Source organism: Tursiops truncatus, chromosome 1 (assembly GCF_011762595.2).
Source record: "Tursiops truncatus isolate mTurTru1 chromosome 1, mTurTru1.mat.Y, whole genome shotgun sequence".
NCBI classification, from domain to species: Eukaryota; Metazoa; Chordata; class Mammalia; order Artiodactyla; family Delphinidae; genus Tursiops; species Tursiops truncatus.
In genome coordinates this window covers 85,241,836-85,264,109 of record NC_047034.1, presented here as the reverse complement: position 1 = coordinate 85,264,109, position 22,274 = coordinate 85,241,836, and the positions used below count along the sequence as shown (strand labels likewise).

The 22,274-nt window shown below is 41.8% G+C and overlaps 2 protein-coding genes across 15 annotated transcripts in view; one reads left to right on the top strand and one right to left on the bottom strand.

Moving 5' to 3' along the window:
- Positions 1–5,104, top strand: part of CTTNBP2NL (CTTNBP2 N-terminal like) — a 66,718-nt gene extending 61,614 nt beyond the window's left edge. For all 3 annotated transcript variants that reach the window (XM_019919864.3, XM_019919865.3, XM_073809467.1), the window contains one exon: positions 948–5,104. In XM_019919864.3, the coding sequence (XP_019775423.1) occupies positions 948–2,429 (1,482 nt within the window). In that variant the 3' untranslated portion in view covers positions 2,430–5,104. The remainder of the gene's footprint in view (positions 1–947) is intronic.
- ST7L (suppression of tumorigenicity 7 like) overlaps positions 1–22,274 on the bottom strand; it is a 152,969-nt gene that overhangs the window by 11,058 nt on the left and 119,637 nt on the right. For 2 of the 12 annotated variants that reach the window (XR_012333827.1, XR_012333765.1), the window contains one exon: positions 11,334–11,751. The exons of the other annotated variants lie outside the window; for them this stretch is intronic. The gene's annotated coding sequence lies outside the window, so the exon portion shown is untranslated. The remainder of the gene's footprint in view (positions 1–11,333; positions 11,752–22,274) is intronic. 12 annotated transcript variants of the gene reach the window in all.

Sequence of the window (22,274 nt, the reverse complement as noted above, 5' to 3'; positions counted from 1 at the left end):
GAGGTTTCTAACTCCAATTTGTTAGACCCTTTAGTATGCAGAAGCACGCTGTGAGTCTTCAAGAACAAGATAGGGTATTCTGTGTTTAGCAAATTTATGTTTTCGTAAAATCTTTTAACATAGATCATTCACTATGGGACTGTCATTCCATAGAACACACTTTGGGGAACACTAACTTTGAACTCTCCAACTTTTTTTGACTTAGGACTCCTAGTAAGAAATACATTTTACATCACAACCCAGTATATATACACATATATACATACGCCTGAAACAAAAATCTCATGAAATTATACATAACCCTTACTGCTTATAATACACATTGATATTTTCACTTCTATTTCATTTTCTTTTATTTCTGATCACGGCTTACTAAATGGTTTTGCCGTCCATGAATGAGTCTCAGAGTTTGAAAAACACTGACTAAAAGGGTTCCTTCGACCCTTTCCCTCTCACTCTGTGCCTTAAATAGGGTTGGGATGATGATTAAAGCAGATGGCATTTGTATAAGAAGAATGATTCAAATGCAGCTACTTAATGTTTGTTTGTTTTTAAGACCAGAGAGAATTATTACGGAAGCTTTAGAAGTTTTCAGCAGCATTCAGCACAACATCTGGTTGATATGCCTTTCTGCTGTTTCGATTGGCTCTGATCCCCTGAACTTTCCATAACATAAAACACAATGATGATTCAGATTCCCACTAATAACCCTGAGACAATAAGAACTAGAAGTGCCTCCTAAATCATCAGAGAAAGATTAAGTCGTAGTGTGTACATTTTTATGTTAGGTGTTCTGATACTTGAATATTTGATGTAAGCACATGGCATACATGGTAATCCCATGTGCCAGAAAACAGCTAGCTTGATGCACTCTACTTGATAACAGTTTTTCAGTATCTCTTTGTTTCCTTACTCTAATCAAGATGTGTGGTGGCATTCTTTTGTAGTTGGAATTTGAAAAGTCCCAAGTGAAAAAGTTTGAAAAGGAGCAGAAGAAGCTCTCCAGTCAGCTGGAAGAGGAGCGCTCCCGCCACAAGCAGCTCTCCTCCATGCTGGTGCGCGAGTGCAAGAAGGCCACCAACAAGGCCGCCGAGGAGGGCCAGAAGGCGGGAGAGCTGAGCCTGAAACTAGAGAAGGAGAAGAGCCGGGTGAGCAAGCTGGAGGAAGAGCTGGCTGCTGAGAGGAAGCGGGGCTTGCAGACGGAGGCCCAGGTGGAGAAGCAGTTGTCTGAGTTTGACATTGAAAGGGAACAGCTGAGAGCAAAGCTGAACCGAGAAGAGAACCGGACCAGAACTCTGAAAGAAGAGATGGAGAGTTTGAAGAAGATAGTGAAGGACCTAGAGGCTTTGCACCAGCAAAGTAGCCCCAGCGCGCAAGTGAAGAAACCAGTAACCCTGTCTAAAGGCACAGCAACTGAGCCACCTGTGCTAGTGTCCGTATTTTGCCAAACGGAGAGTTTTCAGGCAGAAAGAACCCATGGGAGCAGCACGGCCAAGGTAACAGCCACAGGGCTGCCTGGTCCCACCACTCCTGCTTACTCTTATGCAAAAACCAATGGACATTTTGACCCAGAAATGCAAACTACCAAGGAGCTGATTACAGGCAGCAGTGTAGAAAACCAAGCGCCTCCACGAGAGAAGCCTGTGGGATTGGCCCAAGAGAAAGCAGTAGAGAATGGTGGGTGTCCTGTGGGAATAGAGACTCCAGTCTCAGCGTCTGGTCACCTCCCTTCCAGTGGGAGCTCACTGTCTCCCAGCAGCACTGCCTCTTCCTCTCTCACATCCTCTCCTTGCTCTTCACCAGTACTAACTAAGCGCTTATTGGGGTCATCAGCTAGCAGCCCTGGCTACCAGTCATCCTACCAAGTAGGGATCAACCAGCGGTTCCATGCAGCTCGGCACAAATTTCAGTCCCAAGCAGATCAGGACCAACAAGCTAGTGGTCTACAGAGCCCTCCATCCAGGGATCTATCCCCAACCCTCATAGACAACTCTGCCGCCAAGCAGCTGGCCCGAAACACAGTCACCCAGGTGCTCTCCAGATTCACTAGCCAGCAAGGACCAATCAAGCCCGTGTCTCCCAACAGCTCTCCCTTTGGCACAGACTATCGAAATCTGGCCAACACTGCCAGCCCAAGAGGTGACACCAGCCATTCACCTACTCCAGGCAAAGTGTCTAGTCCTCTGAGCCCCCTGTCTCCAGGGATCAAGTCCCCTACCGTCCCCAGAGCTGAGAGAGGAAACCCTCCACCCATCCCACCCAAGAAACCTGGCCTCACTCCTTCTCCATCTGCTGCCACTCCACTGACCAAACCTCATCCCCAGGCATCCTCTTTGACCACCACAGAAGACCTTGCCAGCAGCTGCTCTTCTAATGCTGTCGTAGCCAATGGCAAGGACGTTGAGATACTTTTGCCTACCAGTAGCTAGTCCCTAGGAGGGAGTCTCCACATTTGACATTCCATCAGATTTCATCCAAGAGCTGAGAGTCAAACCATTGAGTCAGATCATGTTATTTATTTTGATAGTAGCTGAAACTATCTGTATAATACATTTAGTGTATTTCACCTTTTTGTATTTTTTAGGTAGAAACTAAGTAGTTTGGATTTTTATGATTCACATCTTTGTGCTAAAGCTAGAAGGGCACCTCAAAGATGTCTAAGCTTTGCAGTCACCATCGTGTTATGATGGAGAAAGCTAATTGAGTACCAGGTGGTGATTTCCTGTCTATCTGGAGACTAGAATCACTCAACACTCATTTTGAATTATGTGGAAGTGGCTCATGCAAACTTTTTATTCCAGATGCACATGTTATAAAAGTGCCTGAAATTAGACTCTGCCATATGAATGTGATTCTGCAGCAGGAACACAAAATGGATCATTTAACTGCAAAAAATGAGATCCTCTGTGAATTCTGAATGTTAAAAACCAACACTGCTTTTAATCGTCTTTTACTGTTTTTTAATACAAGCTTTGTGTTCAGAAACAAGGCTGCATAAGTAGAATGGGAATCCTAAAGGTGGGTGTGAACTCGCCACAAAGCTGAGCTTTATAGAGCCCTTGAGAAAGCCTCCTGAACATTAAGCAGTTGGGGTGCTGATTTTCTTGTACTTTTGAAAAATTACATCGCTCCCAGTTTCCTGCATAAGTTTTTGAATACAGTGAAATCACATATCCTTCAAAAATATCTTCAGGCATCTACTGTTGCGTAAGGAACTTCTGATTCCGTTTGCTATTACTTGAATAGGAAATGGTTACTCATTCTGTATAAAAGTTTTGCAACAGAATGAGATCTTTATTCTGTAATGAAAAAGCAATAACTTAAAGTTCACTGTCTTTGTAATATTATAAGTCAGAATTATACAGGTTTTAGCAAACCGTTACACTTTTCTCCAAGCTGCCAGCACTCTGTGTCTATCTGTGGAACCAAATTAACTTTTGCCTAAATGGAAGTATACATGCATCTGTATAGATAAACACCCCTTTTACGTGTTTAACATACACACACTTAAACACATAAATAATAGTGTGATTGTATCTTTGGAGTTTGCAATATAGGATAAAGGACGAGTAGAAATGCATGTTAAGATTACCTACCAAAACAACTAGTTATAGCTGGGACCCAGTCAATCACAGGAGGACTCTTGTCCACCAGGAGGGGAAAATTTCAAATGAAATCAGGTCTTCAGCATCAAAAGAAGACAAGGCCAAACCAACCCAGTGTCACAAAACTCAACTGGTCATACAAATGAGTGAAACAGGTCGGTCACTCAAGTGATGTGTGACAGCTGGGAGCAGTGGGAGCTGTAGCAAACTGAAGTGCCCAAGCCCCGTTACAAAGGGCATCCCCTGTTCAGTTTCAGCTGCTTGTTGCCATGCAAGAATGCTAGACCCGGGTTACCAGCTCCTAAAATTTTTATGAAATCCAAATTTTCATGAGAAACATTCTCATTTTTAAATATCAAGAACTGATCCAGAAATACTTAAATACTGCTAGTTAAACACTTCTGCAGCTGGATTTAGCCTGCAAGCTGCCAAGCTGCAGCCTCTTTCATTCTAGAAACTTCGGTCATTTCCATCACAGCAAGTTTGTGAGGACAGAAGCCTCCAGACTTTCCAACCTGTTGGCTAGCACAGCCAACAAACTCCGCAGAGTATAATGACTCCTCTTCTCTTCCAAACAAGACTGTCTGCAACCCAGCTCAGACATGGTGGGTACATGATTTTGTGTCCACAAGGATGAAGAGGCCTTGGTGTCCTCACATACATTTTTCTAGCCAACATCTATCCAGCAGCCACTGACCTGCTATAATTTAAATCTATTTCCTCTTAATCCAACATGAGTTGATGGGGGAAAAGCAAGTGATGGAAATCAAGATAAATGACTATGGAGTATATTGGTGTCTGCACAGCTTATGGTTTGACTAAAGACAATACATCAAAAAGTTCAAATACTATTAATGCCTCAGCGTGTCTACCAAATGACAAAGGGGTTATCTTAAACTTCCCAGAGCAATCATGCATTAAGTTTTATTCCCGTGCATAGTCACATGAACTGGATGATAAAATAGCTGAACTTTCTAAGCAGAAGAGGGGGCTATAATCCCAGAGTGTTATTACCTCTTGCTTTAAATGGTAATCTTACAAATTGCATTGTGCTCTTCTTTTGTTTTGGCATAGATATATATAGAGAGAGATACTATAAGGAAGTTTATTTCTTAGGAAGTGCACTGAATAATGTATTTCTTTTACAGTGTAATATGGGGGTGGGGAAATGCAAAAGAAATGTGTATTTTTGCTAGTTGCCTATCTTCTGAGATAAATAAGCACAATACTGCAATGGATCCAATAATCCAGTTAGGTATTATAGATTAGTATTTAAGTTTGCTGTAGATTGTGTGTGTGCTAAGTAAAAGTTCTGTGATTCACAATTTTGGTCTTAACCCGTGTTGCAAAAGCTATGTTACTGGTCAACAGATTATAATGCTGTGCAATGCATAGCACAAGCATTAACTAGTCCTGAACGTGTGTAAAGCCAAATGTACCGTGCAGAAGTCTTCGCCTGTTTCTATAGCAGAGGCTTCATTAAAACAAGTTAAATCCTACCGTCTGGGCAAAAAATAGTCTTGTTTGTACGAAATGAAGAATGTTGCACAACAGGGCCGATTTTGTTGGGGAAGGAGCAGATTGGTGAAGAGGGAGCACTCACTCCTGGCTTTAAAAAAACAAACGAAGTCAGTGACCCATCCAGGTTAGACCCCAAAAGGAGCTGGGACATCGGTTTTCCTTAGAATCTTAGAGCTGGGAGAAGTCTTCACAATAATCCAGTCTGTAATTTTTAAACCATCTGGGGATTCTGGACCTTTTGAGAATCTAAAAACAGCTAGACTCTGTCCCCAGAAAAATGTATATGCTTATGTGCAAAATTTGGTTGATGGCTTCACGGTGTCCAGAGACCCTGACGCCATTCATGAATCATGTGCTCTAAGAACGCCTGATCTTGTCCAGCCCTCTCATTTTACAAATGACTAATGCATCTCTTGTCTCCTAGTCCAGTGCTGTTGCTGCTACACTGTTAGCAAATGCTAGTGTAGCCAGACAAAAGCACTTGAAAATCCTTTGATGTACAAAAGATGTTCAAACAGTGTGGATGTTTACATATCTAAGTTCCCAGCATTTAAGCCAATTAATGATCATTTCAACAAACACAGGGTATATCCATTTTTTCATAACAGCCTCACTTCAGCAATGCTGCCTTGTCGATTTGTGTGTGTGTGTGTGTGTGTGTGTGATTTATAAAGAGCGCTTCTGATGCTTAGCCCTTGAAACAGAACTTCAAATGTCTTTTGAGAAATGCTGCTTCAAAATAGTTTGTGTTTTCATAATGCATCAGAGGTAGGCAATGAGCATTGTTTGTTCCACAGGAGTAATTTTAATTTAATTGATATAAAACTAGTTGAGAAAACTTGAGAGCCTGTCCACCCATCTGCTCACATATCAATGGCCAGTTCATTGGTGCAAGTAAAGGAGGAGAAAGGAGACTGGGGTAGTGATTCTTAAACTTTATTGTGCTTAAGGGAATCCTGCTAAAAATAAGGATTCCTGGGGATTGGGCCTAGGGGCCAGGTGATGCAGGTGGTCTGAGGATCACATTTCGAGAAATAGTGCCTCATAGCCCATACCTGTTCTTTCACAAGGACTTACTTGCCTCTAACCTAAGGAGATGTCTTGAGCTCTAGAATCTGTTTTGCTAGAATGTCAATGGAGTCAAGAGTGCCTACTTGGATTCCAAGCACCATGTTAATGATTCCACACATATATTCCCTTACTAATTTGCACAAGGGTGCTGTGAGGTGTTATATCATCCCCAGTGTGCACGTGAGGTAGTTGAAGACCAGATTTGTAGTAGAGACCTTAGTAAGTGACAGGGCCTGAATTGAAAACCCAGTACTTTGCTCTTTCCACTACCTGCTTCCCAAATGAGAATGTCCAGAGTCACTCATGACGCCAGTTCCAGGCCCTTTCCCCTAGAGATTCTGATGAGTAGACCAAGGTGGAGCTCAAGGTAAGTGCCTGGGCTGCTTCTTAGCATGAGGCAGGTTTAAACCTTGCAGGATATCATGCTACTCCACCACCACCCTAACCTAGAGACCTTTATCAGGTCAAGTAAATGGAACAAAAACAGAACATCTTAATTCCCCTCAAGCAACTCATGTTTCTTAGATATTTAAGATGAGACAGAAACCAAAGTGGCTACCGTAGAAAACCTCAAGGTACTCACGCTCTGGTTGGGGGGTGCACAACAACACAGAAAGTTACCAGAGACAACTGAATAATGCAAGTGGGGTTTAAATGCCATTTAGGGTCGTTAAAGGTGGTCCTAGCAAAAACAGATCTTTGTGGGCAGGAAAAAGTTAACTAGAAAAGAAGCAAGTATCTTTACTCCTCTCACCAAAGCATTACTTACCTGGAGTTCTGCACTATCTCCCTGTGTTTGCATTATGTTTCAGTTGGCTTGTCTTTGTCTTAGGATGAGGTCAGAGAGAGAGGCACAAGAGGGCCCCAAGAGCTGAGTCCTGGGCTTCCCTGGTGGCGCAGTGGTTGAGAGTCTGCCTGCCGATGCAGGGGACACGGGTTCGTGCCCCAGTCCGGGAGGATCCCACATGCTGCGGAGCGGCTGGGCCCGTGAGCCATGGCCCCTGAGCCTGCGCGTCTGGAGCCTGTGCTCCGCAACGGGAGAGGGAGGCCACAACAGTGAGAGGCCCGCATACCACGAAAAAAAAAAAGAGCTGAGTCCTGTTTCAGGGAGACAGACAGCAATGTGGTGTGCTCTCTGCAAGGGCTCGGGCTGGTATAAGAAGGAGCTCTCAGGCCACAGCACTCTGCAAAACATTCTCAAATAACTTGTAGGGAAGACCTAGGAACGGGCAAAAGGCAAGTTGAGAAAGGACCTTGCTGCGTTACACATAAATGTCCCCCTCCTACCCTCTAAATCTCTATAAGCAAAAGAGAAAAGACGAGCTTCGAAAAGAATCCAGTGGGTACTTCTGGAACACCTACAAGTGATTCGCTTGGAGGGATGTAGAAGCAGCTTCCCCTTTTCTCCCAGTGGTGTGACTACTTGTGCTGCTGTTAGACTGGAGGGGCACAGGGAAGGGCTCGTGGCTCTGCACACCACTGTGAAATGGTTGGCTTGGAGAAATTACTGGGAAGGGTAGCAACAGGCCTTATCCCTGACAAGAGTCCTACTCACTAATTCAACATGGCAGACACTCAGGTCTCCCTTCAGGAATGAAAGATTTATTTTCCTAGCTGCAGAAAATGCTGACAGGAAACAGCCCTTGGCTATAAGCCCCTTACAGGAATTGCCTTAACTGAAACAAAGCAATTTGACCAAGGTCACATCTCCATCCATGGGCAGTTCATATCTAAAGATTGATTGATATGGAATATAAAGACCTGGCCTCCTTGTCCCAAATCAAGGGAGCTCTGAAGGGACATCTCAGCTTCAAAACCCCCTGTAAGGTTGGCTGAACCCTCTACTGAGACTGTGTTGCAGCTCGGCTTTCCTGCCCCTCCATTTTCCTCCCCTCCCTTCTCTTGCTGTGGATCCCAAGGGTTCTCTCTGGTAAGCCTCTTGCACCTTAATCTCTCAGACTCTGTTCTTTCTAGCCATGGTTAAGTCCTCTAAAGGTGGGTGGACACATTTTCCGAGTATTTTATTTGGTGCCAAGCTCTCAATCAGGTATATTACATACGTTACTTCATTTAATCAACTCAACTACTAAAAGAGGCAGGTTATTCCTGCTTGACCCATAAAGTAACGAATACCTACTGAGGCACAGTACATTGTTCAAGGTCCTACAGCGGAGCAGGGCTGAGATTCAGCGGCACAGCTGGGATTCAAACCTTCATCCATTTGGCCTTCAAGTCCACTCTCCTTCCAGTGGCCATACTATAGTCAAAACTATGTAATACATTTGGGGAGTTCAGAATATTAGCTTATGGTCAGTCATACACCTAAGTATGAATCCACTGACTCACTAGCTTTCTTCTGAGACTTTGAGCTAGGAACAGGACACTGAAGGAGTGGGGGCTTTGGTAGGGAGAAAGGGGGATGATCACCTACACACATGGAGTCATCAAGTGTTAGAGCGAGAAGGAAGCTTAGAGACCCTTGATGGTAGCTCCCTCGTCCTACAGATGAGGAGAACGAGGCCTGGGTTGAAAAGTCAGTCTGGCTCCCTCCTTCCGCTTCAGCTACCCACTCCTTCCCTAGCAGACTTGGGATCAGAATCCCTAGCCCAGCCCTAGCTGCTCCCTCGGGCACTCCTTCCTCCTCTCACCTGTTGCTCTACAATGTCTAACCTTTGATCCTGTTCACCTGGGCTTTGTCCTCTGCCTTTTGGCCTAGGGCTGCTTGCCATCCTGGTTGCCGCAAAAATCCTGTCCTCCTGTTTCTTAACCAGTTTGACGGCTGAGGTGAGGCTGGGAGTGGGGAGGACTGTGGAGCTTCTACTCCCAGGCCATGCCTCCATCGGTAGCATCAGCTCTGGGAAGCACTTACTCATAAGGCATGGCTTGTTCCTCAGGCGTGGACAAGAAGCCACTGAAGCCATGAGCATCTATCCCTCCCCGCTTGTGAATCTGACCTGCCACACCTGCCTGTGGAGGAGAGGGCGACTGAATACATGGGGAGAGACACCTCCTCGTCGTGCTTCTCCTTTCCCACCTGAACTCAAACCCATAGCTCTCCCAGGAAGGGTCTTTTGCATTCTCAAAAGACTTACCCATCTCCGTTCTCTGTAGTGCCCACTCCCCACTCCTAGCCCACCTAACCCAAATCAAAGCCTTTCAAGACCATTTGGGCCTCAGAGCAGACAGGGTGTCCTCAGGGTGGTACGGTGGTGGCCACAACATACAGGCCCCTTCTTCATCCCTAGTGTATTTTCCTCTCCTGAGTCTTGGTGAGTCAGCACCACAGGGCCACACACAAGGCTCCTATTCAGGGCTCATTTTCCTTCTGCTCTAACTCAGATCTTGGCATCTCTCTCTCTCTCTCACACACACACACACACACACATACTCTATGTGAGCCTTATTCTCACCATGGGAAAGCTCTGCCCCAGTCTCCTCGGTTTCCCCCAGTACCCCCCCTACACACACACACACACACACACACACACACACACACACACGCATGCGAACATTCCTCATCCTTACCTTCTGGGAGTTTTCAGTCCCAGCTGGATACAAACATAAAGGAGGTAGAGCAAAATAGTAATGTTAAACTATTAAATCCTCATTCACATATTTTCAACAGGTTTTTGTTGTTGCTGTCTCTCTGCAGACCCTGAGCTATACTGAGGACACACACACACACACACACACACACACACATTTTATGTGCCTGCCTGTCACTTATTCAGGTTATGTTTATTAAGCACTGACTCTGTGTGAAGCCTCATGCTAAAGGCTGGAATTTACACACTGATGGGGGAACAAGCCTTGCAGATGTGACATCTCAGGGCAGTGCTGGGCAGCAGGTGCCCCAAGTGGGTGATGAGGCCCCAAGTGCCTATGAAGTTCAGTAGAGCAGGGAAATCTGTGGGTCTAGAGACATCGGATTTAAATAAACAGAAGGGAGAAGGATCCTGGTTTGCGCTGATAGGGTTATGTGTATAATCTATGTACGTAGGACGTGGGGATGCAGAAGTAGGAGGAGCAAGAAAAGTCGTTCAGAACAAGGACTCTGCCATCCTCTGTGTAACCTTGAGCGAGTCAATTAACCTCGCTAGCCTTCATTTCAGCATCAATGTAGTGAAGATATGAGAACCTTCCTCTTAGGGTTTTGTGAGAATTAAATGAGATAAACCGGGCAAGTACGTAGCACAGGGTGAGTAGTCTGCAGATCTGCAGCCTTTGTGAAAAGAAGCAGCGGGCGAAAGGGCGGCTCCAGGGCTGCGAGTCCAGAGAGGAAGCTGAGAGGTTGCCACGGCAGCCCCGTCCTTCATCGGAAAGCTGAATTGCTAGCGCCCCCTGGTGTTTCAGTCGCTAAGATTCTCTCTACACCGAGGTGTAGCCGCACACCCACCTCCTTAGAAAAGGACGGGTCAGCGGTCTGGAAGGGACCCGCTTCAGACCTGCTGCCACGGGCGGGGCGCGTCCCCTCCCCACATCCGCGCTCTGCCACCTCCCTGATGGCCTAGTCGGGAGCTCAGCCACAGTCCCTGCCTTAGGCACGGATGGAAGCCCAAACTAGTAGAAGGGCAGGGCATACCAGAAACCGCTTCATAGGATTGTGAGCCTTAACTGAGCAAATCTAAGACTCCAAACTAGTTAGGGCATAAGTAAGCACTCAGAAAGCGATAGCTACTAGTATTATGTAGCTCCTAATAGTAGATCATCCATAACTATTTGTTACACGAGGGTCAGGATGACTCTATCAACATTTATTTATATATTCATTCGTTCATTTAAGTATGTTTCAAAAATGTCTCACTCCTCCTTTACTGTTTATGCTGAAACAAACAAAAACCTTAATAAGACAAATAAGTGAGCAAGAGCCAGCACTCTGTGGGAGGAAAACAAAGAGATTTCATTCGTTCAAACATGCATACATTAGCTCCTACTAGGTACAACTCACTGACTTAGGCACTGGGATAGAGAAATAAATAAGTTACAGGGCCTTAGGGGCTTTAAGTGCTGGTGGGAGAGACAATGCGAAACACGGTATTATGCGGACTATAATAAAAATTGGAGGCCGCTCTCAAGCCTTTGGAGACGGACCACATTCTGTGGAGTGTGTGTCCCCTTAGTAAATCTACTTCTTACCTCTCGACGAATTCCTTCTTCATGAGACATAAAGGACCCGAGCTTCAGTAAGTCCTGACACCAGTTTCACTTGCTCATAGGGTGCCGAGTGCAGAGGCCTTGTCCCCCAGCACTTCAGCAAAATGGCTGTGCCCGACACTTGAGCTCGGCGGGTCGTGTGCAGAGATGCCCAGCACACACTGCAATTCAAGATGGCGGCGGCAGGCTGTGTGCAGGGACACACACCCGGCACTGTGATCTGGAGTGAGTGTCAGGGGCAGCACAGCTGTGCCAGACTGCCCGGAATTCCATCCTCCTGCCGCTGACAAGATCCTTATAAAACAGCCCTGCTGAAGGCCTTTCAGGGAGATCTTGTACTCAGGAGCACTAGCTCACACCTCTCCATTCTTTGATCAAAGAATGAAGCTTTCCTCTGCTTCTGAAAAGAGTGAAAAATCAAAAAGATAAAAATAGGAATAAGCTGTGGTGACACAATCCCCAGTGGAGTCAGGAATGGTCTCACGGAGGAAATGACACTCAATCTGCTCTTGAAGGAGGGGTAGATGCTCCCAGGAAAAGAAGGCAATTAAGGGTATTCCAGGTAATGAGAAAAATGTATGCAATGCACCGAGTTGCCAACCAGCATGGTGAGAAGTCTGGGTGGGAGTGTGGATCTGGAGAAGTAAATGGGTTCAGGAAAGGGCCCAGTCCGCCCAGGAGAAGAATTTGGGCTCTATTTGGTGGATCACTGGGAGCCTGAACCAAAGAGGCATCATGAGCAGAGGCAGACTTACCATGAAGTTAAGCTTCAAGGACCATGATTGGCACAGCGCCTTCCAAACATGAAGGGCCCAAGCAGTGTGTTCATATGGTCATATGTTTTTATAAAATTTGCAAAAGTAAGTATTTTAACTGTAGTCAGTTAAGACTGCTGTCTCTTTTCACGGTGGCATCTACATCACACTTTCCCCCGTGTTGGGTGACCTTGGAGTGGTGGCCACAGCATTTTGAGAATTTAGCTAAAGGTAAATTGAATAAGGGGTTATTTTTTGAGTAAAATATATTTATGTGGTTTGCAGTCACTTTCGTGTATAGTTGAGTTTTTACTAGCCATCCCAGTGTAGAAATGGCTTCCAGGAGTGGTCCTATCAAGCATTGCGCTGCCTCACCTTGCATAATGATGTGAAGGAGAAGCACCAAAGGTTGTATTGATATAAATATACCTTATAGAACCTGGCCCTAAAAGTAAAATGGGAAATGGAGGACAAACAATGTTTTAAATGTATGAAGCCAGAAGCTGGTCTCTAGAAAATTCTTCCAATTATTAGATGTGTAAAATTATAAGTGGGCAATTAATTTCTCATCAATGCTAGTCAAAACAAAATTTCTCTTTTGTCAGGAAAATATTCAATAATGCAGTACACACAAGTATAAATGCACCATAAATACAAAGATTAGAGTATGGAGTCAAAAGATATGTTTTTTAAAAGTTTAGAAAATTCTGCTTCTGACCAAGATGGAATAATAGGGACTGGATTTGTTCTCCCATCTAAAACAACTAAACACTGAGCAAAATATATTAAACAACAATTTTCAAGAGACTGGACATCAGGCAACAAAGGATAGAGATGGAAAACAAATGAAGTGAGTCCTATGATTGACCCAGCAGTGAAAGGGGAATCAAGGTAGGCCTGGCAATCTCCCTAAGTACAGGAGATAAAGCTGAGAGTTGGAAGATAAGAGTATTGTAGACAAGAGAGATGCAATGAGAGAGAGGTCCTGAGATCCTCAAAGGATTCCTCTGGGGTCTTCAACTAAGTACTAATCAACATATGCATGTGAGGAAATGCCCAAAAGCCAATGAGAGCCACCCGAAAGGATTAGAGGGAACAATACTCAGAGCTCTCCTGGGACTGTGCGTAGTTTTCATTCTCACTAACCAGAATGACAAATCTCATAATTCCTGGAACATGGGATAGAGTATTCACTCAGAAGGCTTTGTCTCTATAGTGGGCCAAAATTAGCCTAAGTGCTGCTCTACTCCCACCTTAAAAAAAAGTTTAAAAGAAAAACTAAAAAAGGGTCAAACTATTTGCAAATGACTGCATCCCAGAACAAAGCTCAAGAATTTGTATAGGAAAACAAAAATATCTGTACCCAAAAAGCTAAAATCAGGGAATTCCCTGGTGGTCTAGTGGTTAAGATTCCACGCTTCCACTACAAGGAGCATGGGTTCAATCCCTGGTCAGGGAACTAAGATTCCACATGCCACACAGCATGGCTACAAAAAAAAAAAAAAAGGGATTTCCCTGGTGGCACAGTGGTTAAGAATCACCTGCCAATGCAGGGGAAACGGGTTCGAGCCCTGGTCCAGGAAGATCCCACATGCCGAGGAGCAACTAAGCCCGTGTGCCACAACCGCTGAGCCTGTGCGCTAGAGCCCGCAAGCCACAACTACTGAAGCCCACACGCCTAGGGCCTGTGCTCCACAACAAGAGAAGTCACCGCGATGAGAAGAGTACACACCGCAACGAAGAGCAGCCCCCACTCGCCACAGCTAGAGAAAGCCTGCGTGCAGCAACAAAGACCCAACACAGCCAAAAATAAATAAATTTTTAAAAAAATTATATTTAAAAAAAGGTTCAAATCACAATATCTAGCATCTAATCAAAAATTACCAGGCACACAAAGAAGCAGAAAAATTGGGTCCATAATTAGGAGAAAAAGCAATCAATTGAAAATTAATGAAAAATGACACAGTAGTAGAATTAGTATATAATTATATTAAAACAGCTATTATAACTGTATTCCTTATGTTCAAGGAGATAGAGGAAAGATTCAGTTTGTTAATTTGAGACATGAAAGATAAAGCAAAGACATAGCTCAAACTTCTAGAAATGAAAACCACACTATCTGAGATGGAAAAAACATTGGATGGTATTAATAGCAGATTACACAGTATGGAAGGAATAGTTGAAAAAATACCAATAAAAACCATTCATAATGAAACATAAAGATTTTTAACAGTGAACAGAATATCAGTGAGCATTGGGACAAATTCAAGTCACAATATATAACTGAAGTCCCTGAAGGAAAATATTTGAACAAATAATGGCCAAATTTTTCCAAATTTGATGAAAATAAGAACCCCAAGCACAGGAAACATGAAGGAAAGTGCACCAAGGAATATCATAATCAAATTGTTTAAAACCAGTGATAAAGAGAAAACCTTCAAAACAAGCAGAGGTAAAAGACCATATTCTATACAGATGAACAAGGATAAGAATTACAGCAGAATTCTCTTTGATAACAATACAATCCTGAAGACAGTGGAGTGATAGCTTTAGAGTACTGAGGAAAAAACTGTCAACCTAGAATTCTATACCTGGTGAAAATACCTTTCAAAACAAAGGCAAAATAGAGACTTTTCTCAAACATGCACAGTCTGAAAGAACTTATCACCAGCAAACCTGCAGTATAGAAATACAAATTCCGTTAGCTGTACAAGGAAGGGAAAATGAAGAGCACTAGAAATGGTAACTATGTGGGTAAATTTGAAAGATTGTTTTCCTTATTCTTTAAATCTCTTTACAATTTTATAACAATGAATTGTGGGGTGTATAAAATATGTAGAAGTAAAATGTATGACAACAATAGCACAAAGGCTGAGAGAGAAGAAATGGAAGTAAGATTCTTATACTATCGTGAATCAGTATAATATATGAAAGAAGTACATGATAAGTTAAAGTTGTATACTGTAAGCCCTAAATCAACGGCCAAGAAACAAAACAAAGCAAAGGACGTAAAACCGAAGTCATAGCATGACTGGAGAGGGGCTGCACTGACAACAAGGTCAGTCATGGAGGTATGGACGCAGATGCTGCTTGGCATGTGGAACGTCAGAACTATGCAAGCCCTAAGCTTCAACTCTCAACGGTCTCAGCCCCAAAGGGTCAGAAAATTTCCATCCTGGTGCGGATGCCATCCAGGAGACCCTTGGGGCCTTTGGAAAGAGAGAACAGGCTGAAGAGGAAGGATGACTCCAAGCACAGACTAGAGAACAACTGTCAACCTTGAAGAAACACCATGAAGATGAGATCACTCATCACATAAAGGAGATTTAGCCCCTGTGGAAAGATACTGAGCAGCACAAGCAAGGGATCAAGAAATTAATAAAATGTGATGATGATTAAGTACACACAGTTCCCCATAGAATGGCTACATATCATTGCCCACTTCTTTGTAGACATAGTTCTGGTTTCATTAATATCTGTGTGCTGCCAATGGATTATAATAAATTGTTATCAGTGAGAAAAAATGGAATCAAAAAATAATCCAAAACAAAGAAAAAGGGGAAAGGAGAGCAAAGAACAAATGATAGAAGAATAGTAAGATTGTTGATTGAAAACCAACAATCTCAATAACCACCTAAAATGTAAATGGTCGGAACAACCCAATTAAAGGCAGAGATTGTCATATTGTGTAAAAAAAGCAAGACCCAAATATACGCTGCCTACAAGAAATCCACTTTAAATAGAAAGACAGAAATAGGGTAAATTGTTATAGAATACTCCAACCAAATGGAGCAGAATACATGTATTTTTTTGTTAGTGTACAAGAACATTCACTATGATAGACCATTAAAATGTCTCAGTAGGGCTTCCCTTGTGGCGCAGTGGTTGACAGTCCACCTACCGATGCAGGGGACACGGGTTCATGCCCCGGTCTGGGAAGATCCCACATGCCACAGAGCGGCTAGGCCTGTGAGCCATGGCCGCTGAGCCTGCGCATCCGGAGCCTGTGCTCCACAATAGGAGAGGCCACAGCAGTGAGAGGCCTGCGTACCGCAAAAAAAAAGAATCCACCTGCCAATGCAGGGGACATGGGTTCGAGCCCTGGTCTGGGAAGATCCCACATGCCGCAGAGCAGCTAAGCCTGTGCGCCACAACAACTGAGCCTGTGCTCTGGAGCCCACGAGCCACAACTACTGAGCCCACGTGCCACAACTACTGAAGCCCACATGCCTAGAGCCTGTGCTCCACAGCAAGAGAAGCCACCACAATGAGAAGCCCCACAAAGAAGAGTAGCCCCCACTCACCACAACTAGAGAAAGCCCGTGTGCAGCAATGAAGACCCAACACAGCCAAAAATAAATAAATTAAATAAATAAAATTTTAAAAATAATTTAAAAAAATAAAATGTCTCAGTAAGTTTAAAAGGATTTATGTCATAGAAAGCATGTTCTCTGACTACAATGGAATTAAATTAGAAATTAATAACAGAAAGGTCTCTAGGGAATCCCCAAATATTTGGAAAATAACACAGTTCTAAATAGTCCATGGGTCAATAAAGAAATCAGAGAGGAAATTAGAAAATATTTGTATATGAATGAAAATTAAAACACAACGTATCAATATTTGTGGGATGCAGATAAAGCAGCACTTATAGGGAAATTTATAACATTAAAAGTCTACATTAAAAAAGAAAAAAAGCATTAAAGTCAATTAAGAAAGTAGAAATAAGTAAGCAGAGGAAAAGGAATTACAAAGATCAGAACAGAAACCAATGAAATGGAAAACAAAAACAATAGGGAAAAATCAATGAAACCAGAAGCTGGTTCTTTAAGATCAATAAAATTGGCAAAACTCTAACCAGAATAACTAGGAATAAAGTAGAAAAGACACAAATGGCCAATATCAGGAAGGAGAGGTGCCATCACTACAGATTGCACAGTTATTAAAGGGAATATTGTAAATAATTTTATATCAATAAATTTAATAACATATGAAATGAACAAATTCCTTGAAAGACACAAATTAGCAAAGCTCACTCAAGAAGAAATAGGTAATCTGAATAGCCCCACACATATTAAAGAAACTGACTTCTTTGTTTAAAACTTTCCCACAGAAGAAACTCCAGGCACAGATGGTTTTATTAATGAATCCTACAAACATTCAAAGAAACAAAATACTAATTCTACAGAAACTTCTCCAGAATACTGAAGAGATTGGATCACTTCCCAACTCACTCTATAAGACCAAGCAGTAACATGACAAAGAAAGATACAAACCAACTTCCCTAATGAACAAACATGCCAAAAAATCTTAACATTTTAACAAGTCAAATGCAATAATATATAAAAAGATAATACATAATGACCAACTTGAGTTTATCTCAGGAATTCAAGGTTGGCTTGACATTTGAAAACCAATCAATGTAATTCACCATATTAACAATTCAAAAAAGAAAAACTATATGATCATGTCAATATTCCCAGGTGATACAGTTCTGGAGATGAGAGAAGTGATTCCATCAGTGAAAGAATTTCCTGATCAATATCATTGAAGATTACTCAAAATTTTCAAAGGCTTATGAGCCCAAGTTTGTTACTACATTATCATATTTACTGAATATATTTTCTGGAAAGTAACTTTAATACAGTTTACTCTCAAGGGAAAAAAAAACAGATTTTTGAAATGTGGCTATTGTAATTATCCATCAAATCCAATGTCTGAGACAACTGGTAAAATGCAAAGTATTTGGCTTTGAGGAAAATAAATGCAGATCTTTAGTGAAAATAATAGATTCAGAAAAAGAATTTGACAAAATCCAACATACATTTCAGATAAAAACTCAGCAAACCAGAAATAGAAGGGAACTTCCTTGACCTGATAGTGGACATCAAAGAAAAAACCTACAGCTTATATCAAATTTAATCATAAAAGACTAAACAGTTTTCCCCTAAGATTAGGAATAGGGCATTAATACCCACTTTTACCACTTTTATATTCAAATATATTGGAGGTACTAGCCAGTGCAGTGAAGCAAGAAAAAGAAATAAAGGTATTCAGATTAGAAAGGGAGGAGTAAAACTGTCTTTGCAGAAAATATAATTGTCGAAAATCTAATGGAGTCTATTTTTCTTAAAAACACTACCAGAACTAATAAGTGAATTTATCAAGGTTGCAGAATAGATCAATTGTCTTTTTACTAGCAATGGAAATAGTAATAAACAGTACCATTTATAATAGCATCAACAATATGAAATACTTAAGGATAAAGCTGACAAAAAATGCACAAGACTTATACATTGAAAACGACAAAACATTGCTGAGAGAAGTTGAAAAAGGCCTAAATAAATGGAGAGACATATTGTTTTCAGGAATCAGAAGACAATGTTGCTAAGATGCCAGTTCTCCCCAAATTGATCAATAGATTTAATGCAATCCCAATCAAAATCTCAACAGGCTTTTTTGTAAAAAGTGATAATTCTAAAATTTTTACAGAAATACAAAGAAAGTAACATAGTCAAAACAACTTTGAATGGTAAGAGCAAAACTGGAAAATGTCACTACCTGACTTTAAGATTTCTTATAAAACTACATTAATTAAGACAGAGTAGTATTGGCATAAAAATAAGCAGATCAATGGGACAGAATAGAAACTCTAGAAATAGACCCTTGAATATGTAATCAGGTGATTCTGACAAAGGTGCAAAAGCAGTTCAATAAAGAAAGTATAGTCTTTTCAACAAATGGTTCTGGAGCAATTGGATATCCATCCACATGCAAAAACTAAAATTTGATCCATACCTCATACCATATATAAAAATTATCTCAAGATATATTGTACATCTAAATGTAAAACCTACAACTATAAAATCTGTAGAAAAAACAGGATAATATCTTTGTGACCTCAGGCTAGGCAAAGATTTCTTAATATGATGCCAAAAGTACCATCCATAAAGAACAAATTGATAAGTTGGAACATTATCAAAATTAAAAACTTCTGCTCTTTGAAAGACACTATTAAGAGAATGGAAAGACAAGTCATTGACTAGAAAAATATATTTTCAAATCACATATCTAATAAAGGACTGACATCCTAAATATACAATGAACTCTCAAAACTCTATAGTAAGAAAACAACCCAATAAAAATGGGGAAAATGTTCTACAAGATACTTCAAAAAAGAAGACATACAAGAGGCAAATAAGTAATTGGAAAGATACTCAACATTGTTAGTCATTAGGAAAATGTAAATTAAAACCACAATGAGATATCACTACACACCTTTTAGAGGGGTAAAATTAAAATGACCTTCCATATTAAGTGTTGATGAGGAAGTGGAGCAACAGGAACTGCTCATAGGAGTATAAATGGTACAACCGATTTGAAAAATAGTTTGGTAGTTTCCTTAAGAATTAAATATACACTTACCTACCATATGATTCAGCCATTCTACTTCTAGGTATTTATCCCAAAGAAATATAAGTACACGTCTATGCCAAAGTTGTAAAATAATGTTCAATGTGTAATAGCAAAAAACTAGAAATTACCCTAATATCTACCAACAAGTGAATGGATGAATAAACTGTGGTATATCCATACAATACCACTCAGCCATAAAAAGAATGAACGATCAACACATGCAACAATATGAATGAATCTCAAAATAATTATGTTGAATGAAAAAAAAACAGGTTAAAAAAAAGAGAGAAAACCAGGTGGAAACGGAGTCCTGAAACAAGTATGGGAATTAAAGACTCTGGGGGGACCCAGTCAGAGGGACCCTCTCACACTTTTGTGAGTTTTATTTTTAGGAGCTCCACCAGATTCTTACAGTGATTATCGGAGAAAAATCTTCTCATGCTTCCAGTAGGGGGAGGAAAAGGTTAACTGTTTTGAAATACCCCAGACCATTCTGGGGTTTTGTCTGCTTTTTGGTTTTGGGTTTTGTTGTTTTTTTCTTCCAGTTTTATTGAGATATAATTGACATACAGCACCATATAAGTTTAAGGTGTACAGCATAATGATCTGACTTACATACATCATGAAATGATTACCACAATAAGGTTAATGAGCATCCGTCATCTCATATAGACACAAAATTAAAGAAATAGAGAAAAAAAATTTTTTCCTGGTGATGAGAACTCTTATTATTTACACTCTTAACAACTTTCATATGTAACACACAGCAGTGTTAGTTTATTCTGTTGTAGATTACATCCCTACTATCTATCTTATAACAGGAAGCTTGTACCTTTTGACCACCTTCATCCAATTCCCTCCACCATATACCTCTGGTAACCACAAGTCTGATCTCTTTTTCTATGAGTTTGCTTGTTTGTTTGTTTGTCTATTTGTTTTTGAAGTATAATTGACCTACAACACTCTATTAGTTCCTGGTGCACAATGTAGTGATGAGATGTTTCTGTACATTAGAAACTGATCATCACAATAAGTCTAGTTACCATGTCACCATACAAAATATTGCATAATTATTGACTGTGTTCCCAACACCGTACATTCCATACCCACACTTGTTTATTTTGTAACTGAAAGTTAGTACCTCTTAATCTCCCTCACGTATTTCTCTCATTCCCCCACTCCTCTCCCCTCAGGCAGCCACCCATTTGCTCTCTGTACCTATGACTCTGTTTCTGTTTTCTTATGTTTGTTCATTAGTTTTGATTTTAGATTCCATATATAAGTGATATCATACAGTATTTGACTATTGTAAATAATGCTGCAATGAATATAAGGATGCACATGTTTTTTCAAATTAGTGTTTTTGTCTTTTTTGGATAAATACCTAGGAATGGAATTGTTAGATTGTATGGTAGTTCTAGTTTTAGTTTTTTTGAGAAAACTCCATACTGTTTTCCATAGTGGCTGACCAATTTACATTCCCAACGACAGTGTACAAGGGTTCTCTTTTCGCCACATCCTCACCAACATTTGTTATTTGTGGTCTTTTTGATGACAGCCATGCTGGTGGGTGTGAGGTGGTATCTCATTGTGGTTTGATTTGCATTTGTCTGATGATTAATGATGTTGAGCATCTTTTCATAAGCCTGTTGGGCATCTGTATGTCTCCTTTGGGAAAATGTCTCTTCAGGTCTTCTGCCCATTTTTAAAATCAGGTTTTTTTTTTTTATTTTGAGTTGTATGAGCTGTTTATATATATTGGGTATTAACCCCTTATTAGTCATATCGTTTGTAAATATTTTCTCCCATTCCATAGGTTGTCTTTTAGTTTTGTCAATGGTTTCCTTTGCTGTGCAAAAGCTTTTTAGTTTAATTGGGTCCCATTTGGTGTTTTTGTTTCCTTTGCATTAGCAGACAGATCCAAAATAATACTGCTACATTTTATGTCAAAGAGCGTTCTGCCTATGCTTTCTTCTAAGAGCTTTACAGTTTCCAGTCTTATATTTAGGTGCTGAATTCTTTTAACCTTTGCTTATCTGTAAAACTTGATCACTCCTTCAAATCTGAATAATAGCCTTGCCAGGTAGAATATTCTTGGTTGTAGGTTTTTCCCTTTCATCCCTTTAAATGTATTGTGCCACTCCCTTCTGGTCTGCAGAGCAATATGCTCTTGGGGTGTCCCCTATATGAGCTGAGTGGGCCCTTCTGTTGTGATGGACTGACTACTATAAGTGTGCTTATAGGCATGGCTGGATCCTGGCCCAGTTGATTGTCAGGTTTTGCCTAGTGCAGAGGTTTCCAGCTGCTGATGGGCAGGGCTCGGTCCTAGCCCAGCTAGCTGTATTGCCTGGGGAGTCCCAGTCCTGGTGCTGGCCCACTGGTGGCAGGGCCAGGTCACAAGGTGGCTGGCTGTAGAGGCCCAGGGGGTCCCGAGGCCAGGGCCGGACCACTGGTGGGTGGGCCCAGGTCCCAGGATCTCTGACTTCAGGGGCCTTGGGGGGTCCTGAAGTTGGTATGGACCTGCTGGTGGGTGGGGCCAGGGCCCAGGAGGTCCCAGGGCTGGTGCTCACCCACTGGTGGGTGAGGTTGGGTCTCAGAGCTAGTGTCAGCCCGCTGGTGGGCAGGGCCAGGTCCCAAGAGCTGGCTGCAAAGTCCCAGGGGTCCCAGGGCTAGTGCCAGCCCACTGGTGGGTGGGACCATGTCCTGGGTCCTCTGGTAGGTGTGGCTGGGTCCTGGGATGGTTGCAGGCTCA